The sequence below is a fragment of the Thermobia domestica genome, chromosome 3 (genome assembly GCF_964235325.1).
Source record: "Thermobia domestica chromosome 3, izTheDome1.hap1.1, whole genome shotgun sequence".
NCBI classification, from domain to species: domain Eukaryota; kingdom Metazoa; phylum Arthropoda; class Insecta; order Zygentoma; family Lepismatidae; genus Thermobia; species Thermobia domestica.
Window position 1 is genome coordinate 153,037,419 of NC_137456.1, and position 23,654 is coordinate 153,061,072.

The 23,654-nt window shown below is 37.0% G+C and overlaps 1 protein-coding gene across 4 annotated transcripts in view; it reads left to right on the plus strand.

Moving 5' to 3' along the window:
* The window catches only part of snz (sorting nexin snazarus), a 107,845-nt gene that overhangs the window by 58,357 nt on the left and 25,834 nt on the right, over positions 1-23,654 (plus strand). For 3 of the 4 annotated variants that reach the window (XM_081751904.1, XM_081751906.1, XM_081751907.1), the window contains 4 exons: positions 2,043-2,163; positions 3,825-3,962; positions 6,985-7,194; positions 21,023-21,209. In XM_081751904.1, coding sequence (XP_081608030.1) covers positions 2,043-2,163; positions 3,825-3,962; positions 6,985-7,194; positions 21,023-21,209 — 656 coding nt within the window. The remainder of the gene's footprint in view (positions 1-2,042; positions 2,164-3,824; positions 3,963-6,984; positions 7,195-21,022; positions 21,210-23,654) is intronic. The other variant, XM_081751905.1, reaches the window with a different exon arrangement.

Consider the following 23,654-nt stretch of genomic DNA (forward strand, 5'->3'; position numbering starts at 1 on the left):
AGGTATCTTAAACTCAGTTACGTAAATTGAACTTTATTGAAACACGTTTAATTTAGAGAGATAATACAGAATGTAGAATTATGTATTTACTGGTATAGCATTAGTGTGGGTCGTGTATAAGCCATTTTCTACTTTGATGGAAGAAATGGACTTTTCTCTACTTTTTTTTTCGTAGTTATCAATTGTTGTCCATAGTGCATTTGTGGTAGATTGTTTTGCATGCTGGTTGGTGGAGTTAAGGATCATTTTTCAGTACCGAGGCTATATGAGACATAAACCTACAGTTTGTAATCCGAACCATCGTAATGTGTTCAAATTTCAAGGCATTCTAACCAGAAATTGAACCCAGAACCCCGTGCAAAAAAGGCGCGCACTCTAGCCGCTAAACCAGCGGAGAGGGCAACAACTGCGTGTCGTGGTTAGAAATATAATAACAACCAAATAGATGACATCGCGTAAATATTTGGTCTAGGAATTAATTCGTGCGGTTGGTACGCACACATTGAAGCTGTAGTACAAACACAAAATACATAAATACCTTAAGAAAAATATTGTCCATCGCTAGCCACCACTTTCGCCCATCTGTCAGGCAATGTACGGATTCCGTGGCGAAAGAAGTCCTCATCCTTGGAAGCGATCCAGTCAGAGACCCATGTTTCGATATCTTCTGAAGAAGTAAACCGCTGTCCAATCAAATCGTTGTTCATGCAATCGAACAAGGAGTAGTCCGAAGGAGCAACGTCTGGTGAATACGGCGGGTGGGGTAAAACTTCCCATCCGACATTTTCTAAATAGGTTTTGCGACATGTGGGCGAGCGTTATCATGTTGAACAATAAGTTTATCATGTCTGTTCTCCCATTCTGGTCGTGTTCTGGCCAGAGCTTGCTTCAAACGCATTAATTGTCGTCGATAACGTTCTCCATTCATAGTTTCACCCGGTTGCAGCAGCTCATAGTACACCACACCTTTCATATCCCACCATATGCACAGCATAACCTTTGCACAGTGAATATCTCGTTTTGGTTGTGATGGACCTGGTTCACCTGGTTTCACCCAGGCCTTTTTTCGTTTAGGGTTCTCGTAATGGATCCACTTCTCATCACCCGTAATAATTCGATGCAGAAACCCCTTTCTGCTCTGTCGTTGAAGCAGCAATTCGCAAATGGTTTTTCGTCTTTCAACGTCTCTGTCTTTCAATTCATGTGGAACCCAATGTGACATCTTTTGAATCATTCCCATGGCTTTCAAGCGTTTGGAGACTGTTGTTTGATCAACGCCTAATGCTGCTGCAAGTTGTTCCTGCGTTTGACACGAATCCTGCTCGAGCAATGCTGTCAATTCTTCGTCTTGAAATTTTTTTGGCTGTCCAGCTCGCTCTTGGTCTGCCAAGCCGAAATCACCACTTCTAAACCGTGCAAACCACTTCTGACACGTTCGCTCAGCTAGAGCATGGTCACCATACACTTCCACCAAAATACGATGACTTTCAGTCGCACTTTTCTGCATGTTAAAGTAATGCAGCAGGCCACCCCGCAAAAACACTTTATCAGGCACAAATTGCGCCATGTTCACTTAACTACAAACTGGTGTTGTTGACGCTTTAATCCACTGCCCTATACTACGAACGATACGCGATGACAGGGGTTTGCAACACATGTGTGGATACACGGAACTGTGGGACGCTCCGTTCGTTGCGCCATCTCTTGTCCACCCGCACGAATTAATTCCTAGACCAAATATATAGAAGACAATCAGTCATGAGGCAAGATATTGAAATAATTTAACTATAACTATATTTATTATCAATTTATCACTAATGATAATAATTTAGATAATTGATTTATTAATTTGGAGTTTAGCGTCTCTGAGCCCTGAGGCTATATGAGACGTGGACCTACAGCGTATTGTGGCATCCGAATTACATGAACGAAGATGCATACGCTAACCATATAACAAGAGGGAGCTTAATAATTCAGATAATGATTTAAGATCAAATCGTTCCTGTCATACAATATTAGTTTTTTTTCTTTCTTTCTTTTAGGTATAATATTTTCACAGAGATTATGCAGGCTACTACAATTCACAACTTAAAGAAAGCTAAAGGCTTAGATCCAGATAAAGAAGTATTTTCATATGGAGTGGGAAAAGGAGATTTGCTACAGGTAAGAAATATCTGTCTGTCTATATACATAAAGTTTATTATTATTATTATTATTATTATTATTATTATTATTATTATTATTATTATTATTATTATTATTATTATTATTATTATTATTATTATTTTAATGACATCACAAATCATCTTTTATTATTTAGTTATGCATGGTTCTACCTTTAGATCAAACAATTACGTACCGTTTCATCATTATATATAAGTATCTTAAAGGAACTGCAATTTAACACGTATACAATACTCAGTGCGTACATTTGTTCGCACAACGGAGTGTCTTCATTCCTGTGAAGATAACTGTGGTTATCTCGTTTGTGGATTAAACGAAATTTGGCAACATAAGGCTCGCATTTTGGCTGTGGACATTCTGTTCCATTGCCATAACACTAAGTCTATTTTCAGAGCTGTGGAAAAAGATAATTCCATTTGGGAATAGCCCTGAGTGTTGGTCTAGTGGCTAGCGCGCGCGCCTATGGTGAATGTGGTCCCAGGTTCAATTCCTGAACGGAGATCCTTGAAATTTGAACTCATTTCGGTAGTTCGGATTTCACCCTAAACTGTAAGTTCATGTCGGTTCTAAGAGGGACGCTAAACCCGTTAGTCCAACAACAACAATATATTTGAGAATAGTCAAGTGACTGCCGAAACCTGACACATGTGCAATAATTTACGGACCCTATTTAAATCCGTGCTCACTAGATGGTATCGAAAACCTCTACGTTGAAGTTGAAGCTATGGATTGTTGCAAATATTGCAAGATCGTCCCTCTGTTTATTTATTGGTTATACGAAAATTATGCTATAATGTTACAATCTTTTTTGATTCTATGTGATAAAGAAAGAATGGTGAAAGATTTAAAATCAGCGAGTTCGTCAAATTATTTTATTAGTCTTCTTGAGAGTGTTCTTACTATATGAGAATGGCATCTCTTTGAATGAGCCCTTGCAAGGAATGACAGGACTTTGATATCACCATAATAAAGGTAATAGGTTGAGAACTCGGGAAGTTTGTGATTTTATTGTAATCAATATTCGTTTTGTTATTATTTGTTTAAAAACTCTAATAATGCTCTTAATTTCCAGACGTACTTATAGACAACTTTATAATTGCGTTTCACAGAAATGATACAAAATTGTGAATTAAGTTATAAATATAGTCTTGAAGATTTCGTTACGTCTTCTCTACAGTCCTATAACAACTAAATGTTACAAACAGTCTTCGGATGTGGGGAATGTTCGATGGTATTTATGTCTATTCCAACTACAATTAGGAAGACAAATGACCCTTCTCTATTTTCGATAGAATAAAACACATTCTCTTGGAATTCCATAGAGAATAATACGCTCAATGTACTAACAATGACATCAATAGCAATGGATATGGTACACACTTTCCAATTTCAACAAGGATGTGATAGAGGAAATTTGTTACGGCTTTAAAAAGAAGAATAGAGCCAATATACAAAAAATAAAACAGTAAATAACTTTTACTGTAGTATGACTTCTACAATGTACGTGTTTTGTATTTGTTTGACTCCTTTTATATTACATGGTCCCTCCACCGTTCTTAATGTCATGCACCAATAAAATGATGTGCATCATGTAGCATTTTATATGTTATTATTACAGTTGGTCTTTCTTTGTTTTCTAGGCACGGAATTTGAAACGTTATATAAATCAACTAACGTACGCAAAAAGCCAATGTGAAAAACGTTTAAAAGCGTTAGGCTGGATGAATTATTACCCTGAGGAAAGTGATGGTGATTCAGACAGCCTAGCAGGAAGAAAGGTAATTTCGTTATTAAAATACAACAATGATAATATATTTTTTCCTTGTAGTATTATGTTGCTTATAATCAGTATGTACCATAAATGTTTATTACAGTTTAAGACGCATTAACGTATTTATCAAAGTATTACCGTTAAATTACACAATTCTTAAGGAACGCTAGATTTTGACGGCATTCGTGGGTATTTTATTGGGAGGAGGAAGAATATTTTGGTTTAGATTGGAGGTAAAGAAAGTCAAAATTTGGCCGATAGAAACTTAACCCGATGTATAGAAGTATTTGTTTTCGCTTTTTGAATAAGTTTTGGTGTCACAGTGATTTTCTAGTAAAATAAATTGAACGTGAAAAATGTTGCTAAATATTGTTAATTCTTTTTAATGTCCTCCATTAAAATTAGTTACAGTTTTTATTAATGCTATGATAATTTCCTCATCCAATAGAAAATCAATGAAGGGTGATCATCAGAATTACGGAATTTAGAGAGAAGTATTTGATAAGTATATGTTTCGCGTGTTGTAGTAAAAAATGTTATACTAACACAGAAAGTATCTATGACGAAATAGTCGATTATATTTTAGAGCAGAGGTTTGTAGAAATATTAATTATGTGCGGAATGTAGAAATAATTTTATTGATTGATTGAGTTATATTTATGTAGTTCGGCAGTAACTTCGCTATAGGATGAAATGTACATTTTAAAGTGAGATCTGAACTGCTGTAGTTCGATGCTCTCCCACTGGAGAAATAATTTGAGTATCACGGCACATAATAAAGGCATAGCCTATTAGAATAAACATTTGTCGTTTAACGTGGGATCCATTGAGTCATAAAAAATACTGCTGTACACTTTAATTTATAATTGTAATCAATACTGTGGACCCATAACGCACCAACTGAACCATGTCGTAATGCCTCCATCCTCCTACTTACGGAGTACTAGGCTAGCAAACTTTTTTCTCTTTTTTTTTTCAACGTAGTCTTTTTTTTTTTTTTTTTTTTCAACGTTTGAAATATTGAGGTATTACAAACAAGAGTGAAGTTCAGTTTGTTTATGTCAGATTGTCTGAAAAGTATTGAATCTTTGGAGGTCAACATTGAGAAAACATTTATTTTGATTTTAAAAGAACATTACGAAACCATATATCTACCACTTTGTTTGATGATCTCCCATTTTTCCGACAACACCGTATTCCCCTCGCTATAGAGCTTCTGTAGTTTCTGGCCAAAAAACTTGTGAAATGTAGTTTTCACAGGTCCCGTTTGAAGATAACCTAATCACGTTTATTGAGTTCTGCAGACGCCAAAAAAATGATAATCTGACGGTGACAGATCCATGATATATGGTAGATGCATTAAAGCCTCTCAACCAACGTCTCTCAATTTCTGACGGGTGATTAAAGTTGTATGCAGTATAGCGTTGTCAGCGTGATACACTCACTTTTTCTGTTGATCAGTTCCGGCCATTTCCGTTGAATTGCCAGGTACACTCGTACTAATTGTCAATGGCACAGGTCCCAGTGCATCGTTCTACCCGACGGCAGCAGCTCGGGATGAACAATCCCTCTTCAATCACTGACTCACAATATAATCTTCCTGGGCGTCAGTGTGGCCTTTGCCACAGACTGTTAAGTGTAGTTTCGCTTCGACCGTGATCTTTTCGCACATTGTTGTCGTAGGTCACTCGTCACTTTTCATCACTCGTGATTAATTGCTTCAAAAATGGTTCGAGTTCGTTACATTTTAATAGAGATTCGAAGATAGAAATTTGATCGAGTGAATGTTCTTGAGTCAAATCATGTGGTCGAGCTTCTGTTTGTAGCCAGCTTTCTCCAAATGGTTTAACACTGTTTGGTGATGGATGTTTGGATCTTTGGCTATGTCATGATTGCTTACATGCCGGTCGTACTCGACTTTTGCCGGAATATCATCAACTTTCGCTGTGGTTACTTGTTCCCTACGGGGAGCATCTTGGACACTTTGATTTCCAGAGCAAAAGCGACTGAACTATCTTTTCTGCTGTTACTTTTGGTAACTTATTTTGTTCATACACAACATAAATTTCTTGACGTGCCTACGCAACATTTGCGCTTTTATTTAAATAAAATGTAGCACAGTTTTGTGGAAAGTCCTCATCTTCACGGCGCAATACCTTACGTCTGATTATAAGAATTCCACCACTTTTTTCACATCTAATAGCTTCATCTGTCAACGTAAATAACATTATGCCTGATCTATTGCGATTCATACCCTGAGATTTGGGACATTAACGCCATCTCGTTCACAAAAGACTCACTACTTTTTTGTAGACCACCTGATATAAGAGTAAAATCTCGAAATATCAACATTGAAATGTTTTGTATTCATACTTCTGAATTTTTACTTTTTACCAAAATAGAAATTCACAGTCTGTGAGCAAAGCACAATGTTTTATTAAGATATTGATGTGTAACAGTTTCCTCAACTAACTAAACCTTTGGCTTGATCAGACGCATTATCAGATAAATAATAAAGCAGAGCTAACGTGAACCAGATGTTGTACCAGTAATATGTAGGTGATGGTGTTTCGATTCGAGGAATTAGTGTTTATCGTTCTATTTTGTTTGCTTTAAATTAACTTCCTTCAAATAACGAACGTATGCTCGGTATATCACCCAGTTAAATGCGCGTTGGTTTTAAACTTTCGTTGGTTCCAGCATTTGAGAGTTTAGGCTTCGTTTCAGCAAAGGCAAATGTTTATAATAATAAAACAAATTCCGAGTACCGTTTTTAAAAATGTTCGATAAAAAAAAAAAAAAAAAAAAAAAAGGATCTAACAATGTATCATATAACCTTCGTAGAAAGATGTAATGATTTCTTTGAAAATCTTAATTCTATTTATGCAGTCAAATAAATATTCTGTAGCGGCACGCATGGTAAATGTAATAGATATAATTAGATTATCTGAGTACAAACACATTTTTAGATGTTTTATGAAATACATAATGTAAAATTTTAATTTTCTTTTTCTTCTCTACGTATATAGATGTTACCCTTACAAACTGTACTGGAAAGCGTAATAGGACGGAGATTTCTAGCTCAGTTCTTAGAACAAGTTGAACATCAAGCATTACTTGGGTTTTGGGGTGCAGTTGAAGAATTGAGACAAGCCGAGAGAAAGAATTGGCACCAACTGGGAACTGAAATATTTTATACTTATATCCATTCCCCTACAAGTGTCATTAATGTTGATAAGGTATGTATGACGTAGAATATGGGTTAGACTAATAAGTTGATATAATTATTAATAATATAGAGGTTGCTCACGATAAAAATAGTCGACTTACTTGGCTATTAAATTCCCTTTTTCCACCACCAGTTGTATTTAATATAACGAACATTGCTTCGAACGATCGTCCGTTAGCATAGTTTCCACTGTAGCTAACTCCTGCGTAGAATGGGAAGGGAATTATCTCCCCGTACCGTTTGGACAACTTTCCAAAGACCCTGCAAGGTACATGGATGGGCGCGTAAGTGTCTGTACGAGAAGTTCAAGCCATAGTAGTTCACTGATGAGGCGTCTTCGGATTTCACAGGTATGGGCAAAATGGGTCGAATTTCCATTTACTTATTTATTTATTTAACAGAACGCTTGGAATGATCGAGCGATATGGCTAAAGACAGGCCCGTGTTGGCTCACAGGGATATGTCCCGGTGCGCCCTCCGAATTAACACATTATAAATAAAAGTACAAGTTTTTTTTTTTTTTTTTTTTATTAAATAATAAATTTTTACAGTTGTTTTTGGTAAAGAACCCGTGATAAATACAGTGTACTCTTTACATAAGGCGCCCTTGCGAAACCACATCAAAGATAAACGGTTTTATTTATTCTTTTGTATGGCACAGTTCTGTACATCGAATACATACTATTACTGCTGGTGAAGAATCCGTGAAGGGTACAGTGCGCTCTTTACGTAAGACGCTCTTGCGGAACTACATCAAAGATAAACTGTTTTATTTATTTTTCTGTATAGCACAGTTCTGTGCAATAAATACATATAGTTACTGTTAAAAAAAAAAAAAAAAAAGTTACAGTGCGCCCTGCGAAACCTTACATTATAGATAAGTGGTTTTAGTTCTTCGTATACAAGTTTTGTATAGTAAATTCATATAGTGGCTGTTGATAAAGAAAAAGAATCTGTGAAGGGTACAGTGCGCCCTTATAAAATATCACATTAAAAATATACATTCATACAGTTGCTATTGGCAGAAAACAGGTAAAGAGTACAATCACTTTTCAAAAAACATGTATAAAGCTAGTAAAGCAATTAACATGTAGGTGTATTTGGTAAGATAATATAGGAATTTTTCATGCTGCTACTCATTTATTTCCAAAAAACTTACAGAAGCTAAGTGCAATAGATATTAAGCAGTTTAAACAATTCAAGTTTTTTTTTTTTTTAAGCTCTTTATTTAGAAATTTGATTGTTCATGTGTGTTTTAGAGCAGTGATTGAATAATCAGTGCCTATTGTATTTCTAAGATATAGCTATATTGATTTATTGGTATATACTTAGCTTCATTTTTTCTTGACCAAAAAAAAAAAAAAAAAAAAAAATTACAAGAACTAAACAATGTTTCTCTAGTAAACACGTTTTCACAGTTAAGATGTTTACATTACTAAACAAATTTGGTGGTTTTAACACATAAAATGGCGCCCGTAGACATACAGGATGTAACTTAATTAATATAACAAACGTCGGGAGGTGATTCCTGACACCGAGATGAAACGAAAAGTATACGCCAACTTGAGTGTAAAAAGCCTCCTTTCGGCGTCGTGATCACCCGAAAATTTGTCGAAAAAATGTAAATATAGCCACAACTCAAGAACAAACGTAGGATCGAAGTCGGGTAAAAGAGAATGTCCATTATTTTTAATCATAGATTCCATTAGTGTACAATCGAATATAGTGCAGTGGCGGAGCAATTGTGACTCCCAAAGAAACTGAAGTATTCCTTTGAGTATTTTATCAAACGTTGAATGAGAAAAATGAACAACAATCAAGTACAAATTTCAACAATCAGTACATCGTTCATTCAAGTTAGAACAACACTTAGAATTCGAAAGAAAAAGAGAGACATGTGTGATTGATCTATTTTGTTTCAGTACAAAATAAACTGTCAGAAATTTAAATGAAGTCTTTAAATGAATCACAATTATATATTCTAGACTAATGGTGACGGATGATGGATGAACGGCGTCCTGTCTAAGTTACGAGTGTGTGAAAATCGAAAAAGTAACTTTGAACCAGATTAGGTTTAAAACGACTGTGCATTTGACAGTCAGGTGGCATGTAAAGAAATATAACATGTAGTATCCAAAAATGCAAAGATCATATGTGTTGAGCGAGTGTACAAGGGATTCTCCACATAACACAGGGATTCCCAAATATTGCGTGAATACATATTGGTCAAAAGTAAGCTGCATTGAAAGGTTTCGTCCTCTTAATATGTAATTCCGTGGAATATGATACTTTAGAAGCAACAAAAATGGACGAAACACGAGATGTTGGCACGTTGCATAACGATACAAAGAAATACACAGGCACAGTATACTTGATTTATCCGTTAGATGAATTGTCTTCCAAGGATACTATCGAGGGTTTTTTCCCTTCCCTTGGAGTTGGCAAATCGCCCCTTACTCCTGAGATACGAGAAACTACTTAGCTATTTTGAATATACAAAATAGCGTCCTAGTGTAGTCCACTTACATTTTGATTTTGTCACTGCTGAGGAAATTTTCTAGAAGAAAGCTCGTAGAAATTACATCCAAAAAATGGGGGAAAATCTTTTTTCGACGTTCTAATGTACCTTGGAGCAGAATGGAATACCTATACGGAGGGAAGAGAACGTGGAACTTTAGCATACACGTAGCAACACATACGTAGCTCATAGTACTTTCATTAAGGGCATGATGCTTTGGGCGCATACTTTGGAACTATCGTCCCTTGTGTGTTAATTGCGAGTGGCTCACAAAAGGCTGTCTTGCAGTTTTGTTGTGGAATGGCGTGTTTGCGTGGCTGTGTTGTTGTAGGCATCTACGCAATTTGTGAGTGCTATACATGGTCTTATGCTTTGGTATTACGTATGGAAGTGCTGTATAACAGGATAGGAAGTGTTGGGTTCAACGGTAGAGGGTTGTGTCCAGGTATTCACGGTTGTGTAAAAGTGTATACGTTATTGTTAAGTAAAATTGGTTGTGTTAATCTGTACATGCCTGCGCAATAACAGATTACCCTGTCCAGGAGCTGGTAGATATGCACCTCATTTATGGAAAGGCAAAGGGAAATAGCCCAGAGGCAGGGTTGGCAAAAATCATGGTTTTTATTAAAAAAAAACACACAAAAAAGTTTTTTGTTTCAACCTGATTTTTTTTTTTTTTTTGTTTAAATAATTTGTTCTATGTATTTATACTACATATAAACAAGAAATAAGTTTGTTTCGCCTTGGTGTTATTATGCAACAACAGGGTTCTGCTGGAAGGGCCCACATAAGCTTAAAGCGGAATCCAAATCGCTTCTCTGCTTACATCCAAGAGAAATTGTCCATTTGGACACGAAACCGAAACTAATTGGTCACAAATGCGATGAGTCTGCCGACTCACTCACGAAGGACTCCTAATAAAAATACGTTGTACTGATCTTTACATAGGCCTACTTATTAATATAATTGTTAAGAGTCATTTCAGAAGGACAAAAAGATAAACAGTTACATAAGTAAAAACATTATACAGAATTATATATAAATTAGGAAACTGCCGCCTTAGCCATTGGGAAAAATCTTGCTATTACTTTAAATATATTTGCATGTAAAATTTTAGGGTCAACTTATCATAATCAGTAAGCTAAAACTGAGGTATTAAATTACAAATTTAGTATGTAGATATCATTCAATAAAATTAAAACAAAGTCCAATCCAAGCTAATGTTGGAAGATACGTAGGCAGTTGATAAATTTTGTTAATTTCTATCAATATATTTAAGCAACCTCGGCTTCTTTATAAAATAGGCATTCAAGCAAGCAGAAGTATGCAATTTGGTTTCGTTTCGTATGTTTAGGCTTAACACCCTTATGTAATACTGAGGTTATCAAGAAAACTTACGCTTAAGGTGACATCCGTACCACTACTTGGTTTACATTTAAAAGAAGGGTTGTGGTTCGACCGAGAATTGAACACAGGACCCCATGATTAAAAGGCGAAAAGTAGATAAAACTAATGTAGATGATTTGATATGTGGAAACGTCACTATAAAGTGTACACGATTTAAAGCATTTTATTTCTTGTTTTTGGTTTAAACCAGCCAACCCTGCCCAGAGGCGAATCGTTTATGTCGTGACCGTTGCCCTCACAGGAGAGTAACTTTCCCTGTATTTTTCCACGCCTCCATATTCGCCTTCGAGAGGTAGGATCTCTTCAACTTCCCCTACATGTAATCGGAGGAAGTCGCACCATGTGGGCAGTTGAAATTGAAGACAGCGTACTGGAAATGATCAGAGATCGTTCTGAAACTGGCAATAGTCATGTGTAGGGCGTAAAAATCCACATGCAACTCGGGTAAACAATCAGCAGTAGAGATTTTAGTGTGAGCTTGCGGTGAGGTATGGTGGATAATTTTGTGGTAGGACCTTATTTATTACCGAACCGCTTGTGTGGGAGTATGTATCTTTTATTTTTACTTAATGTTTTTCCAAAATTGTTAGAAGATGTTCCCTTGAACATAAAACAGATGTGATCCCAGCTCGACGGTGCACCTGTACATTTTGACAGAAGTATGCAGACCTATCGAAATAAAACATTTCAAGATCATTGGATTGGGAGAGAAGGACCTGTGTTATGACCACCTCGTTCACTCTACCTCATGCCCCTTGACTTCTTTCTCTTTTTGGGGGGTGGGGTGGGGTGGGGTGGGGAGTATGAAACGCCCATTAAGCCACGACAGTCAAAGAACTTGTTGCTCGAGTTAATATAGCTACTGCAGTCATTTCCGAAATTTCAGGAGTGTTTGACCACACGCGGAAAAATTTGCTTCGCTGATTTTATCTTTGCAATGCGGTCAACCGTCTGAATATCAGACTGTGAATTGTTTATTCTTCACAGCTGTCTCATGTACACATACTGCATTGGACAAATACTGCATGTACAAGGTACCTTTGATATTTCACAGTTATTCTATTTCGTACGAAACAGAATAAATCGGTAGTTTGAAACTGATTCTTTGCATCATTGTGCAACACGCGGAACAGATTGTGTTTCGTCGAGTTGCATTGCTTCTGCGCTCGGAATTATTATCTTCCACGGAATTACGTATTACGAGGAGGAAATCTTTTAACCCTTTGACTACTCTTTTTTTTTTAATGTGAACATTTTTTTATATGTAGGACTCCTTTAATGAGGTACATTCCTAACATCTGTATACAGTTTTGGAAACTAAACACATCTGACCTATGGGAGAACAACGTATTTTTTTAGAATTTTCTAAAAACAAATTCCCAACGATGTTTGAATTCGCACAGGACACATGTATCCCGTTCGTTATCAAAGGTTATACTATGTGATCAAAAGTATCCGAGCACCCCCAAAAACATAAGTTTTTCAAGTTAGGTGCATTGTGTTGCCACCTACTACCACGTACTCATTATCAGTGACCTCAGTAGTCATTACACATCGTGAGAAAGCAGAATGGGGCGCTCCGCGGAATCACGGACTTCAAACGTAGTCAGGTGATTGGGTGTCACTTGTGTGAGAAGTCTGTATGCAAGATTTCCGCACTCCTAAACATCCCTAGGTCCACTGTGTCTGATGTGATAGTGAAGTGGAAACGTTAAGGGACACGTACAGGACAAAAGCGTACAGGCCAGTCTCGTCTGTTGACTGACAGAGAGCACCGACAGTTGAAGAGGGTCGTAAAGTGTAATAGGCAGACATCTATCCAGACAATGACACAGAAATTTCAAACTGCATCAGGATCCACTCCAAGTACTATGACAGTTAGGCGTGAGGTAAGAAAACTTGGATTTTATGGTCAACCGGTTGCTCATAAGCCACACATCACGCAGAGGTAAATGCCAAACGACGCCTCGCTTGGTGTAAGGAGCGTAAACATTGGACGATTGAACAGTGGAAAAATGTTGTGTGGAGTGACGAATCACGGTACACAATGTGGCGATCCGATGGTAGGGTATGGGTATATGGCGAATGCCCGGTGAACGTTATCTGTCAGCGTGTGTAGTGTCAACAGTAAAATTCGGAGGTGGTGGTGTTATGGTGTGATCGTGTTTTTCTTGGAGGGGGTTTGCACCCCTTGTTTTGCGTTTCACTCTCACAGCGCAGGCCTACATTGATGTTTTAAGCACCTTCTTGCTTCCCACTGTTGAAGAGCAATTCGGGGATGGCGATTGCATTTTTCAACACGATCGAGCACCTGTTCGTACTGCACAGCCTGTGGCGGAGTGGTTACACGCCCATAACATCCCTGTATTGAACTTGCCTGCACAGAGTCCTGACTTGAATCCTATAGAACACCTTTGGAATGTTTTGGAACGCCTACTTCGTGCCAGGCCTCACAGACCTACTTCGATACCTCTCCTCAGTTCAGCACTCCGTGAAGAAGGGCTGCCATTCCCCAAGAAACCTTCCAGCACCTGATTGAAAGTATGCCTGTGAGAGTGGAAGCTGTCATCAAGGCTAAGGGTGGGCCAACACCATATTGAATTCCAGCAGTACCGATGGAGGGCGCCACGAACTTGTAAGTGATTTTCCGTCAGGTGTCCGGATACTTTTGATTACATATATATATATATATATATATATATATATATATATATATATATATATATATATATATATATATATATATATATATATATATATATATATATTCATTTTTACTTACTCTTAAACTGAACAGGAAGACTTCATTTATCATCCGTTACCATTAGCCTAGATGATATAACTGATACATTAAAGACTTCTTTTCATTTAAATTCTTCTATATATTTTAAATTCTTTTTCACGTCCCATTTGATACTAGGAAATAAAGTGACAAGTGCGTCGAAAAAGCGATGGGAGGTTAGTGTGACTTGAGTTGGGGCAGTTATAGGTACTTTGTGTACATACATCACTCACAGTTCGTCCAGTGTGGAGGAGAAGTGGATCAAAGCAGCTCGTTCGCGTTACGACCTTAAGGTGGGCCTGTCAGTAGGCACATTAAATCGTCGAATACGTCAGGCATTTCGGGAGGATGTCGTGTACTAACACACCGTCAGGAATTGGTTCCAGAAGTTCAGGGCGATCATCCGAGCCTTTGTGATAAACCCCGCAGTGGGTGACCACAGTTGTATGACGAAGACCTGAAGGCAGACTGAGCAGAACAGCAGTAAAACTTTTGAGGAACTTGCCGAACGCTTCTAGGTATTTGAAGAAACAGTCAGACTTCACCTGCACAGCATAGGGAATATGTACACTCATGTCCAAAATGATTGTCTGTAAGAATTTAGAACTTTAAGAACTTTTTGCAAGAATTTAATTTGATAATAATTTTGCAGGGTACTTTTAATACTGATACTATGTGTATAATCGGGAAATGTATATTTGTGGTAAATTTCATAGGAAAAGAATTATAAATACGAAAATTAGAATGAGTAAAACAAAATGTTACCATATGGACAAGAAAGTTTTATTTTCGTTTTATTGTTCTTATTTACTGCTCTTTTGACATGAAATTTGCCACATATACGTCTTTGCCAATTATACACATTCTAACATTACAAGAAATGCTGGGCGAATTCGTTATCAAATTATATTCCTACAACAACATATTTATAGACATGCGACAATAATTTTGGACATGAGTGTACAGTCCGCAGCAAAAAACCTGCAACATGAGCATGTAAGTTGATTGTGAAACGACAAAGTCTTTTGCTCCAAAATAAGTGTGCAGTTGAGGACGCCGAGATTTCTCCTGGCGTGATTCATGCTATTTAGCGTTATGTTGATTCCCTGCGTTATTAGACGTAGTTTCACAATAAACTTACATGCTCACGTTGCAGGTTTTTTGCTGTGGACTGTACAAGTTGATTACGTGGCTACCCCACACATTGTCGGCAGCTAACAGGTAACAAAGAGTGACAGCCTGTTTGTCTTTGCTGCTTCGGCACCACAACACACCCATATTTGCTCGAGTTCTCTCGTGTGACGAAAAGTGGATTCAGTGTGACACTCCCTAGCGTACCGGACATTGGTTGTCATCACATGACCCTGTGCCTCACAACTCAGTTCAATCCCAGGACCCACGGAAGATTACGCTCTTTATCTGGTGGATTAGTCGCCAAATGGTACATTACGAGCTTGTACCACCAGGCCACATCATCATTGTGAACCTGTACCATTTGCAGCGGGTGCAACATGCAGTGCAACCAGCAGGAGCCAGCGCTGTTTAAATGCAAGGTTATGATGTATCTCCACGACAATACGAGATCACACGTGGCAAGGACAACCACGGATTTCATTCAGCAAACTAGCTGACAGAGACTGTGTCAACCACCATACTCGCCGGACTTAGTACCATCAGATTACCACATGCATGATTTCTTGACAGATTCCTTGAACAGCCACCTCCGTGGGGATTCCTTTGACAATGAGGCAAACCTGCTACACGCGCTCACGGACTTCTTCGCGTCTAAGACCTCCAAGTTTTATCGCCAGAGCATTGTACAGCTGCGGTATCGTCTGCAAAGCGTGCTGAACGCTGATGGATATTACTTCGAGACCTAATGGTAAATACAATTTGCGAGTTGCTATACAGTGTGCTATATGTTTGCGACGATAACAAACAGGAAGATTTTTTTCTTGTACAACTTTTTGAACGTTGGACTTTCGTTGTCACCGGAAATGTCGAAATTGTTTGACTCATCTATTACTTAGCAGTCATTCTCATTTGATTCAGTATGTTCTGTTTTAATGATTTTATAATTTTAGCGACATATATTCATAAAGGTCTTGATAGAAGCATTTTAAAGCAATTATCGAATCAATTTAATTTATGTTTTTGTTCTAATCGTATTTAAAACTTCTAATCAGTAATTCGTTTTGTAACAAGCATAAACCAAGCAATCTATTCTTTGCCGTAGAAAGATATCAGAACTTTTTCACCGTGAATTGCTGCTTATAATGTACGAAGCAATAGGACTGTGCACAATTGGTTTTCCGAATCCAGCGTGGTCTCTGATTTCTCAGTAATGGATTTCATGAAGGTCGTCCACTCATGTCTGTTATTGCCAGTGATGTTGCTTTTGTATGTGAAATAATTAAGGGAGGTCTGTGGTGTGGCATACTTAAGATTAAGGTATCCTTGAACATTATCATGAAAGCAATACGGATGATTTTGCGTAGTGGTCACCGGAACATAAAGAACTTTTCAAGCCGTTGGATCCTACAAACTTGGTCAAAGCTCAAAAATAGGCTCGTGTGAGCTATGCAAATAAACGCTTAAAAAATTCAACCGAGGTAAGTCAAATTCGGTGTAGTACATCATTTCAAGGAACGAAACTTGGATCTGTTCATTCGAACCCGAAACTAAACAGCAATCTACTGTTCGGGTGTCTCAAATTGAGCCGAAATCAACAAAACTCATTCGTTTGAGGAATGTTGTCAACCAAATGATCGCTTGTTTCTTTTGTTATACCTAACATGTGGCAACCATAGCTTTAGAAGATTAAAGGATTGTAAATATTGAGTGGTATACAAGAATTTGTTAGCCAGAGGTCATCAATAAACTGTATAAAACAAACCTATATCGTCGCATCATTCTTCGCCACGACAACGCCAGTTCCCACTCAGCACACCAAACTGTTGCTTTTTGTTTATGTTTGTCCAGTGGAAATGTTGAATTAATGACTTACTGTTCGTACTTACCTGGTTTATCACTTAATAACTTCTTTTTGTTTCCACACATGAAAAATAAGGTACGTAGTGGGCGATTTGTGTTTCCTGACTTGATAGTGGAAAAAATGCTTTCAAAATTAGTTTGAGCTATACAAAAGTGTATTGATTACAATGAATTATTAAAAAAAAAAAAAGCAATAAAGCTATTTCAACAGATTCATAGGTCTTTTTTTTCATATTGGTTGCAGAAACTTTTCAGAGCCCTCCTATATATATATTCCTTAATTATGACAAACTTTCTTACGTACATTATCCATGTATGTATCCAGTGATTTATTTGTGGATTTTGTAGAAGGGGGAAATATTTATGCAAGATTGTGTTCTGTATAACAGAACAACTTTAAAGGCAGGTTGGGACAACGTTATATTTAAACCAGGGATGCAAATAACCACTCACCCACTTGCCTGGGGTGAGTGGTACATGGGTGCGAGCGATTAATTAACATATCGAAGGTAAGTAAACTACTGCTATTGTGGGATGTGGGCTAGGAGCTTTTTTTCTTGGACTAGTAAAATTGTGTTACTTATTTGCATCCCTGTTTTAAACATACCTACTTTGAAATGATGATACTAGTTTGATAGGTGGTCCCCAAGTTCATTTTTTCGCCTTTTTTAAAAACATATTTTAATGATAAATACCTGTAGGAAGTTAAAAAAGATTTGGTTAGGTAGATTAGATTACATGCGTTACTTACCTTGCTACTTTTCGCCCTACTGCTGAGGATAAGTGTGCAGCATTAAGAAAAAGCCCTATAGTTATATTGCAACCTGCACAACTTGTTATAAAAAGTGTCACACTCCTACGTAAAACTGTTTTGTTATGACAAGAAATTCTTTGGTCAGTTCTAATTTGGTCTTTGAAGACTAAACTCCTCGCCTGAACAATAAATGCAACAAAAGCTAAGAGTTTACTTTGGGCAGAACAGTGATAGGTGCACATACACTTAAACCTAATTTTATTAAATAGGCTCACTTTGGGTTAAGCTGACTTACCCACTTACGGCATGTTAACTAACAGTGTATTTAGAAATTAATAATACTTTCACACTGTATCTGGTTTTATAGTAGTGAAGCAATAGGATGTTGGTTTACATTGGATACTGTCTTTTTCCCTGTTGGTTTGTTGGTAGCAGCATGATGTCCACGTTTTATCCAGCTGATGACTAAGTTTTCTGCATTGAAAGAAGTAATGTCTGGCCCATTAGCGTTTATGAAAAGAGTCAAGGGTTTTTACAGATAAACTGTTTCTAGCGTCAGTATTCTGTAAGTTTAAGCTGGAAAAGCCTCTCACACTCTACAGAAGAAACCGGAAGAACACTGATTCTCAAGTTAAGATTTTGTAGATTTAGCCCAATATTAGAAGTTTTCATCTTATGTTCTCGGAATTCCTGCAGAATTTTGGCTGAATCGTCAGAGAAATTTTTTTTTGAAATTTCCATTACTTCTTTGTCACCGTATAACATTCTTGCAGGTATTTTTTCTGACCAATTGGATTGTAGCAAAACCTCGACCTCACCTAACGTTTCATTAGTAAAGCTAGACCTATGTTATCTGCCAGACCCTGAAAGAATTGCAATCTTATTTTCTGGTACTTCTCAAAACAACTGTCTGGGGGTTTTGCAAGTGGAACTACACAAAACTGACCAGTTTCTTCAAACTATCGTAATTCTTTCATGGACATGCCGTCTTTTTCTTTCAACGCTTCCAGAACACTTACAGTTGTTTCAATTTTGCTTATTGCCTGTACAAGGGATGCTGACCTATCTTGTAGAAACAGGCGAAGGACGTGTAGAGGTTCCAGCGCCTCTAGGATCATGGACATTTCATAAACAAAATTCCACTTAGTGAGTTTTACGTACAGGCCCGAAAATATTACACGCTGCTGAATTTTTTTTTGCAAAATTGTAGAAGCTTCTCGAACGTGTTCCACTAGCGCAGGGTAGGATTTCCACAATGCTTCTACGGAACGGTAACAAGAGCCGAATATGAAAAACTTTAGTAATAATATAGAAGCGAATACCTAGCTCTTCTGATATTAATTCGATTTCTCGCCTGTTCTTTAGGGACATTGAGTAAATAATATATAATCGCTCTACAATATTTGCACACATAACATTGGAGTAGAGAACTTGTGCATTTCATTTATTTCTTGCAATATAGTTAAGATGTGGGTGCACGGTAAACGACAGATGATTTTGGGCAATAACATAAGCAGTTCTAGATATTGCAGCGTCTTTTTAACACTAATTTCATTCAGAATTTTCCACCTGTCATCTGCATTTGACATTCAAACCTTTATTTCTCCCCTATAAATTTATTCACATATTGCAAACATTTCTTGTGTGCAATAGATTTTTCGTGGTCATAGATTTGATCAAGAAGTTTCTTTGCTTTAATACGAGGGGGAGTCAAATGAAAACCATAATTATTTTTTTAAATATTATTTATTGGTCACACAGGGTACAGAAGTAAATCACTTTTCAACATAGTCCCCTCCTCGTTCAATGCAAGTCCGCCAGCGCTTCGGAAGAGCCTGAATACCTGCAGAAAAAAAGTCTTTTGGGCGACGGCGCAACCACTCGTGCACCGCGTTGCGTACCTCTTCATCGGAGTGGAACTTCCTGCCGCCACTCCTTGCTCGCTCGCTTTGTTTCAGGCTGATAGTAATGCACACATGTTTCGTCACCAGTGACGATTCGTGACAGGAAGGCATTACCATCACGTTCAGCACGCCACAAAAGGTCTTCGCACGCATCAACACGTCGCTGTTTCAGTTCAGGCGTCAGTTGTCGGGGCACCCATCTTGCAGACACCTTATGAAACTGGAGAACATCATTCACAATATGATGTGCCGATCCATGACTAAAAATGTCAATCGGTTTCACACCTTCACTTCGCAAAAACCGAATCACAGAACGCTGCTCCTCGCTGGTGCATGTGGCTAGTGGGGCTGCCACCTAGGAGACATCCGGCATATATCGTAAACAGGCATGCCAACTTACAGCTCACTGGCGCCATATGCGGATTTTTATTTCTACTTTTATGGTTTTCAGTTGACTTACCCTCGTAGTAACATCGTTGTACCATACATTTTGCATATCTAGTTTTCTTTCTGTATGAATCGAGAACGGAAGCTCATATAGCACACGCAACGCGAATGTCATCAGCATTTTGTTTAGTACCTAGCCACGGTCGTTTAATTTTCCAACTCGCAAATTGTTCTTGATCACATATGGGAGGGAACAAGCCACTGGGAACAGGAATAACCTCAACATTATTAACGCTAGGCCCCGAATCATTCTAATTTTTCTGATGAGATGTTTGTAATATAGTTTCGGATTCTGCACTAACTTCAGACGAAAGCCTCTTACTCTGTGTGCCGGAATTACTTGCCTTTCCATCGTCTGGAGCTTTTCTTTTATTAAAATATACAGTGTAATATCCTTTTCCTTCTGTTCTTTTTAACGTGCTTGTCACCGAAAAAGCTACCAATTCTCAACTACAGTGACTGCTCACTGATGACTGAAAACGTTGTTTTTTATTTTTTAAAGATCAAGAATAAGCAGTGGTACTAGGTGCAAATTTTATCTTCGGGAAGCAATTCTATAAAAAAGAACATTAAGGTTAATTATTGTACTTTAAAACAGGTTGACAGATTGTATAGCCTTAGAAAGGGGGAAAGTATCTTCCCAGGCTGGAAAGACTGAATTAAACCGAGAGACAGAAAAGTCAAACCTTAGAAGGGGGAAAATTCCCAGGCTTCCATGGCTACAAATAAATCCCTGTATGTATCTTTTGCATTTTACATTAGGTAAGAGTTAATTTGATTACCTATCAGACTTCTTAACATGATATGAATTCATTTTTAATAAACTATACCACATTTCGTAATTTTGTAATATATATTTTCTATTTATGTTCTAATTGTTAGTTGTTTAATTGTGTCAGGTCTTCACTAGTGCACACGTGTTCATCTTTGTAGTCTTTTTATTTTTTTTTACCGGTATTTATGTGTAGTTTTCTTTCTATTATTCTTTGACTATGTCAAATCGTAGTTAATTGTGTGCTTTCTTTTTAACAGACCATTAGAAAGCGAATGGAAGGATTTTTACTTGGAAATAAAGGACCAGAAGTATTTTATGAGGTTCAGGAGGATGTGGTCCGAACACTAGAAGAAAAATATTACCCTTCATTCCTTGTAAGTGACATGTACCAAAAAATGCAGGCGGCCATGGAAGAAGCAGGCTCCGAACTTCATGCTGGTAATGGTAATATTTTAATAATGGTCGGTCTTCAGATTACAAATTTCTTTTCTAAATTTATCTTCTTTACGTTTTTTTTTTTTTTTTTTTTTTTTTATCGACTTACTACAGAAATTTTTGATAAGTTTTCTGAACCTAGTTTTGTAAAACTTAAATATTTAACGTAATAAATACCTCCTTTTAGTCTTCTGTTATTGTTGTATAGTATGACAATATCAGAAAATATTCTTCCGTAATGTTTTGCAAAAAATTTTGCTTTGAAACAATTTTTTTTTAAGTTATTTATTTTAATTAGCTGCTAGGTTTATTTTTGGTTAATAAAATATGCAAACTATAATATAAGTTTACATTGAATTTGACACATTTTTAATGAAATAAAGATTTTCGTTAAACAAATAAAGAACCTGCTAGTACTGAGTTATCTACTGATTATCTTTTCGCTAGTAAGTCTGAGAATCGTGTGGTTTAACTCCTGCTAGCTAGTCACTGTAACTGGAGTTTTTCTGCTGCCACGACTGGCAAATTACCAGATGGTATCCTATTATATGTGGTGTCTGGTTCCTGTTCTCGTCGTTTTCTGCCCTAGATGGCTTTCGAATAAAACAATTACTGAACTATAGATTTGTATAAAACGAATATACCTAAAGACGAACAAATAAGAAGCAAAATTTAGCATTCTATTGTACAGTCCGCAGCAAAAAATCCTGCAACATGAGCATGTAAGTTTATTGTGAAACGACGAAGTCTTTTGCTCCAAAATAAGTGTGCAGGGGAGGACGCCGAGCTTTCTCCTGACGGATTCGTGTCACTTCGACGTTATGTTGATTCCGTGTGCTGTTAGGCGTAGTTTCACTATAAACTTACATCCTCATGTTGCAGGTTTTTTTTTTTTTTTTTTTTCGGACTGTACTAATAGTAATATTGTACTAAAAGAAGAGGTCAAATATTTACTTTTTACTGAAACGAAATGAAATCTTTTAGTTTAAGTCCCATGATTATGCTTTTCAGGCTAAGGGAGATGGATGATTTAAGCAAGTGAATGATGGAAGAATCGGTAGATTGAAAATGTAAGAGGATACGAGAGTACCCTAAGAAAACCTACGGACATAATGTTATCCACCACCAGGGTTGGAAAAAAACATGGGTTTTATTGAAAAAACCAAAAAACCCGTTTTTGGGGGTTTAAACCCCCTTTTTTGTTTAAATAATTAGCTCTATGTATTTATATCACATATGGACAGAAATAAATTTGTTTCGCTTTTGTGTTATTATGCAACAACCAGGTTATGCTGGAAGGGGTCACATAAGCTTAAAACCCGGTCACGAAAGTCCCGAAACAGTCACGAAATTAGAAAACGATCATGAAAGTCGAGAAAAAGTCACGAAATTTAGATTTTGGATCACGATATTTTTTTTTAATCTCTACAAATTAAGTATAGACTCGAACATTTTGTTCTATAAAACATGAAAATTCACCACCAGAAATGTCTATGGTTGGCTTTAGAAGCTATCAAATCGCAAGCAAAGCACGCTTATATCGCATGCATGAAAATTCGGCCTAATTCGCACCCAAATTCGCTCTTGAGAATGTTAAAAATTTTATGGTTTGGTAAAGAAAAGGTCACGAAAAAGTCACGAGATTTCATTTTGAAATTTTAGTAGACACCCTGAAAATGGAATCCAAACCGCTTCTCGGCTTACATCCGAGAGAAATTGTCCTCTATTTGAACTCGAAACCGGGACTAATGGCCACAAATGCTATACGTCTGCCGACTCACTCACAAAGGACCCCTGATAGAAAATACGTTGTATTGATCTTTACATACTTGTTAATATAATTGTTAAGAGTGATTTCAGAAGAACAAAAAGATAAACAGTTGTACAAGTGAAACCATTATACAGAATTACATATGGGCAATTTCAAAATACTTCAGTGTACAGAAGAACTAATTTAGTCCAAGTTAGTTCACTACGACTTTTATTAGTCTAAGTTACAACGACTTAATTTGCATATCAGTAAAAAAAGGAATAAAGATATGAATTATTTGAATCCACTTTGGCTCTGACCCATTTATACATAAATAGATACCAATGATACTTGTGATTTCCATAAATGCCTCTCGTGGGGTTTATAACCCCCTACCTCCAAAATTTCAATGTATTTTGTCTATAGTAAACATGATTAAAACGAAACAATATTTAGAATTTTTCTTTGATTGCAGTTGCATAATAATAATAACAAACTATAAAAAAAATCACAAAAGAAATATTCATAAACGTATATAAAAAAAGTTGCTTTTGTAGTACGAATAATATACGGGAGTGAAACGTGATAACCATAAATGTGTGCTCATCAAGATTTTACGAACACTTACAATTTTACGAGCATTTTTCGTTTTTTGTTTTAAACCACCTTGGTTTAAACTAGCCAACCCTGTTCACCTCAAACTT